The following is a 5,040-nucleotide window of genomic DNA, read 5'->3' on the forward strand; positions in this document are numbered from 1 at the left end:
AAAGAACATTGTTCACGTTTAATTGCCTTTAGCAATAAGTTTAACCTCAAAAGTTCACCACCTTTACATTTCAAGGGATTCGGTACATCAGACTCAATATAAGCAAACGTAACTCCAGCAATATACAATAGTATAGTAGACACACTTAAGTGTAAACGTCTGAAACAATGCGTTACAAAAAGCAAAAGCACATTCTCAGAAATCATAGGAAGACAAGTCACTGAGCATTGAACATTATGCATCCAGTCTTATAAACTTGTCTAGTCTTCTCCGTCACTGAGGAATTCCACAATTTTTTAACTTCCTGACCTAAACATGGATCACTTCTGAGTATGGTGGACAAAGTGTTTTCTGCAGCTGAGCTGTAGGAGCCAGGCAGCGGAACTTCTGTATTTGCGAACGGGAGAGTGAATCAGCAATGTCATTTCGAACTCCGGGTAGGTGTTGCGCAGTGATAATGAAACTATTTTCCATAGCTGCCAAAGTGAGATGACGCATAAGTTTATTGATATCATGGCACCGTGAAGATGCCCTTCCCTTCTTAATAATATACACCGTAGCCTGGTTATCACAGTTAAACCTAATGCGCCTCTGTGACCAATAGCTACACCATAACAAGGCAGCTATGACGATAGGATAGAATTCTAAGAATACCATGGAAAATGCATCTTTCAAACCGATCATCTCTGCTGGCCACAACTCGCTGAACCAGCACTCCTCGAAGAATCCTCCGTAACCCACTGTGGATGCAGCATCTGTATAAATTTGCAAATCAGATGCATTGACCAGCTCAGCATCAAGAAACATATGTATACCATTCCAATTCTGCAGAAATACTTTCCACATAGTCAATTCCATGCGGCAATCTTTGTTTAAAGTCACATGTAGGTGGAGCTCAGTTTATGCACCGATGATGCCAGCTGCAACATATAGGATATAAATGACCGCCCCGGCGGAACTACTCTAGTCGCAAAGTATAAATGCCCCAGCAATGATAATAACTCGCACTTGGTCACTGTAGTTCTTGTTGTCAGTGATGCTATAATATTAGTTATTCTGTCTGGTAGAAAGGCAACCATATCTGCAGAATTTAACATTATCCCTAGGTACTCTAACTCAAGTACCTGTTTTGTGAGGTGCTAGGGAAATATTCAAAGACAAAAACAACATAGTCATGATAGCCATAGTACGTATGGCATCCTCCTCAAGAGCATCAATTGTTAAACAAGTCATTGAAAATGACACAGTCCCCGTTAAATGTTTGAAAGTTCTCTTTGTGCTCATCATATTAAAGCAGAGGGGTTGTCGTGAGCGTGTTCTTGAAACTTGAGTTCCAAGTGGCGTATACAACAGATTGTTTATTTTCATCAAAACACGTGTTCTGTGTAGTAGTAATATGGCAAAAAATTAAAACAGCCGTAATTCGGCCATCTTTGATCTGATTATGAAACAAACTGATATGTATGATGTATGTGCCAAATATGAATGAAAATGGTACATAAATTGTGGAAATATAGTAGTAAGGCCAAAAAGTCAGATGGCTGTCAATCAGCCAGCTTTGACCAGATTTTGAAACAAATTGTCATGGACATGCATCCTAACATGTATAAACATGCATGTGCCAAATTTGAATGAAAACTGACAGAGCACATCCAAGATACCGCATACAAAAAAAACAAGATGCCTGCCAGTCAGTTGAACTATCTTTGATCCAATTGCAAAATAAATCGTCATGAACATGTATCCTAACATGTATAATCTATGTACCAAGTTTGAATGAAAACTGACAAAGCATGTCCAAAATACAACATTTTCAAAAAACAAGATGGCTGCCAGTCGGCCATTTTGAATCGAATCGCTCAACCACTGCATATGCATATGTCCCACATAAAGTACTAGGCACATGCAAAGAATGAACGGAATCGGTCCAAGGGATTCTGAGATATGACTCCGGACGGACGCACGGACACACGGACGGAGACCGAATTATAAGTCCCCGTTTTCGGACTTCGTCCGAACGGGGACTAAAAATCATCAAGCAAGTGGATTATAAAATTTATGTTATACTTATGTTTAGCAATCCAGCAAATTGCCTGCGAAAGCCGGCCAAAAATGTTTGGACTTGATCTGCTGCCAAACACAAGCCTGACGAAAAAGTAGTACTTCCCCTCCCACTTAACACCATGTAATGTAATGGAGGGATGCAAAGGAATCTGCTTGAAAGCATCCGTAATATCGTATTTTGACATGTAGGCATGTGTACCTAAAAGTTGTAGTTGGGCTATGGCATCGTCTACTCTAATATATGACAGAGAATAAAGCTCCTTGTCAATCAACTCATTTAAACTCGGCACCCCTGGCAGATCATGTGGGGCTGATAGATCCACAATTAGCCTTTTTTTCTTAGAGTACTTGCCTTCTGCTATTCCCAGTGAACTAACTCTATAAATAGGAAATGGCGGAGTGTCATATGGGCCTATTAGGTAGCACTTATCTAATTCTACTTGCAACAGTCTAGATACAGTATGTGGATATCCTCTGGGCAGAAAGATTATTCCGGCACTCATAACTAGCAGACGAAGCATCCTCAATTCCAGTCAAAAACCATGTGGAAGGCCTGTACATAAGTGTGAAACAAAATCCCTATCCGGATGTAAACAAAGATCATGTTCCAATTTATCCACCTTAATTGGTGCTCTAGCTGTTAATGTGGGTAGTCATTGCTTAGATTGTTGGGGCTTGCTTGTGGGTTGTGCCTTTGAACATTTACTTGCTGAATGGTTTTCCCTGCATGAACTACACACATGCAATGAAGGACACTGAGAACAGAAGCAATCCTTCTCAAAGTTGTAATTATTGCAAATTTCTCGTCCCCCTTGAAACAAACGAACTCTACCTCTGACATCCATAGAGCCACGAGCTGAAAAATCTTGATTGTCACGAGTGTCACGCATAGAGTGTTTACGTGGACAAAAATGTTGTGAATGCAATGAACTCTGGCAAAGTGAACATGCCGCTGCTTTACGCCCAGCTGTAAGCCTCATGAAAATATCTGTATAAGGCCTTGACTGACCAATCAATCTTAATATTCTGCTACTGCCACCATGTAGCTGCTCTGGTGGCAAACTCCACATGGTAACCATAAAAAAGACCACCTCCAAAACTGTTGGCCATGGCAATGATATCTGTAGTGTAGAGTTCTAACTCCTCCCGTCTCCCAGAGTAAGCTTCACACATTACAGCTTTGTATTTCCCAAAGGCCATGAGAAAGTGTTGTTGAAATGGACACTATTTTTAGGCAGATCGTTCAAAGAAACACCAAACTATTCTTTTCAATTGAATGACTACTAGGTGACTCGATATTGGTCGAAGATGTCTCTCTTACTAGGCTCATTGAAGAATTGGCAAGACCTGTGCCGTCGTTGTTGCCAAGGCTGGTGGAGGCCGCCATATTGGTTTCTTGGAGCTGACATATAGCATCGACTGACTCGCGCAAACTTTGCAAATTTTGACGTAATTCAGTTATATCGCGGCGAACCTCGTCATCCGTAACGGTTACTTGTCGATCCCCGGACAAAGCCTGTGAAAGAAACTGGTCAGAAGAGTCTATGAATGAAGGAATGTCCGCCATTACTCGCTGAGTCGTTGTACGGCTGGAAGATATGACGTCATCAGTATTGTTAGCAGTATTGCATTGAATCGGTTCAACAATGCGGTCTTTATTTAACTCAAATGTCCGTAAAAGTTCATTCCTGGACGTGTTGGGGGGCAACCGAATGCCCAAGCACGCAATCTTCTCCCTCAAATCAGCGGCAGACCAATTTGAAGGATTGGAGAGATCGACGAGACCTTGACTTCTAAGTTGCCAAGTTGTAGCAGGCAAACATCCTGTACTTGCGTCAGCTGATGTGGACGGAGTTGGGTCTACATAGTTAAGTAGTTCTTGTTCCCGCACCTCCGCTGCGCAGCGTTTCCGACCCCGGCGACGTATAGTGTTGCTCTCCATGGTGTTCGGAATATAGTCGTGGCAGTAAATTCAAGTAAATTTAAACTCTGAGAAAATCAAAACACTGGACTAAAAAACTGAACTATTCAAGATGGCTACAAACTAAAGACTGCGTCACACGAAGTCACGTGACGAACGGGCGAGATTCATATCATAAACACTGTTTAATGCATACACAATAAACATGTACTGGACCACTAATCAATTTCCCATCAATAATCTCTTTCAGTTCAACCATGCAAAGTGCACTGACAAGAATTCATATGTTCTCCAGACTAGACGAATAGTGTGAGGTGGAAAAATATTTTAATATTCGCAGTTACAGAACAGAACAGAATGAAAAAATATGACAGTGGATGATGTAAATTTATAATGTCATCTTTTGAAAAAATTGTGAACTATGTATGCATTTCAAAGTATTCATTTTACAGAACAAGGAAACCATTATTACATGAAAACAATATCTATCCTTTGGTCTTCTCCATTCTTCAACTTGACCTTACTACTGCACTTCGAGAAAGTTGTGTACAAGTATTAAGCTATGCAACAGTATTGCAACAAACATATCAGTGGGGGATAGTGGCTGACCCCCTCAACTATTGAATGGTTCAACCCTTGATATGCAAATTAGTGCATTCACCATGACCAAAGTTATGTTTCAGAACTCTATGAGAAAAATATTTGCCAAAATAGAGAATTAAAGATTTTGTCACCAAATTAACAGAACTGATACATGTGCCATATCAATATCAGCAGCCATGTAGACCAAATAGTGTCATAGTAGAAGAAGCATTTTTATAGTTTTTGGTAGCTAGAATTTATCATTTTTGGCAGATCAACTTCTCATGAACAAATTTCTATTTACAACCATCAAGGTCTGTTTGAGCTAAAAAAAGTAAAATGCTTCTAGTTTATCACACAAAGAAAAAATTATTTTTAAAGAAAAAAGACCTGTGAGAAGCTTTCAACAGTGGTCTACTTCTACCAACATTCCAAAAAATTGTTGCTTTTACATGTACTCTAAATATATTACG

The 5,040-nt window shown here is 40.0% G+C and overlaps 1 protein-coding gene across 1 annotated transcript; it reads right to left on the reverse strand.

Annotated features, from left to right (window-relative positions):
• Positions 1–309: 309 nt before the first annotated feature.
• On the reverse strand, positions 310–846 carry LOC146739252 (uncharacterized). Its single transcript, XM_085502666.1, has one exon. It carries the CDS (start codon positions 844–846, stop codon positions 310–312), a length of 537 nt encoding a protein of 178 aa, XP_085358792.1.
• Between the last annotated feature and the right edge of the window lie 4,194 nt (positions 847–5,040).

This window comes from Saccoglossus kowalevskii, chromosome 8 (assembly GCF_978046115.1).
Source record: "Saccoglossus kowalevskii chromosome 8, keSacKowa6.1, whole genome shotgun sequence".
Lineage (NCBI taxonomy): Eukaryota > Metazoa > Hemichordata > Enteropneusta > Harrimaniidae > Saccoglossus > Saccoglossus kowalevskii.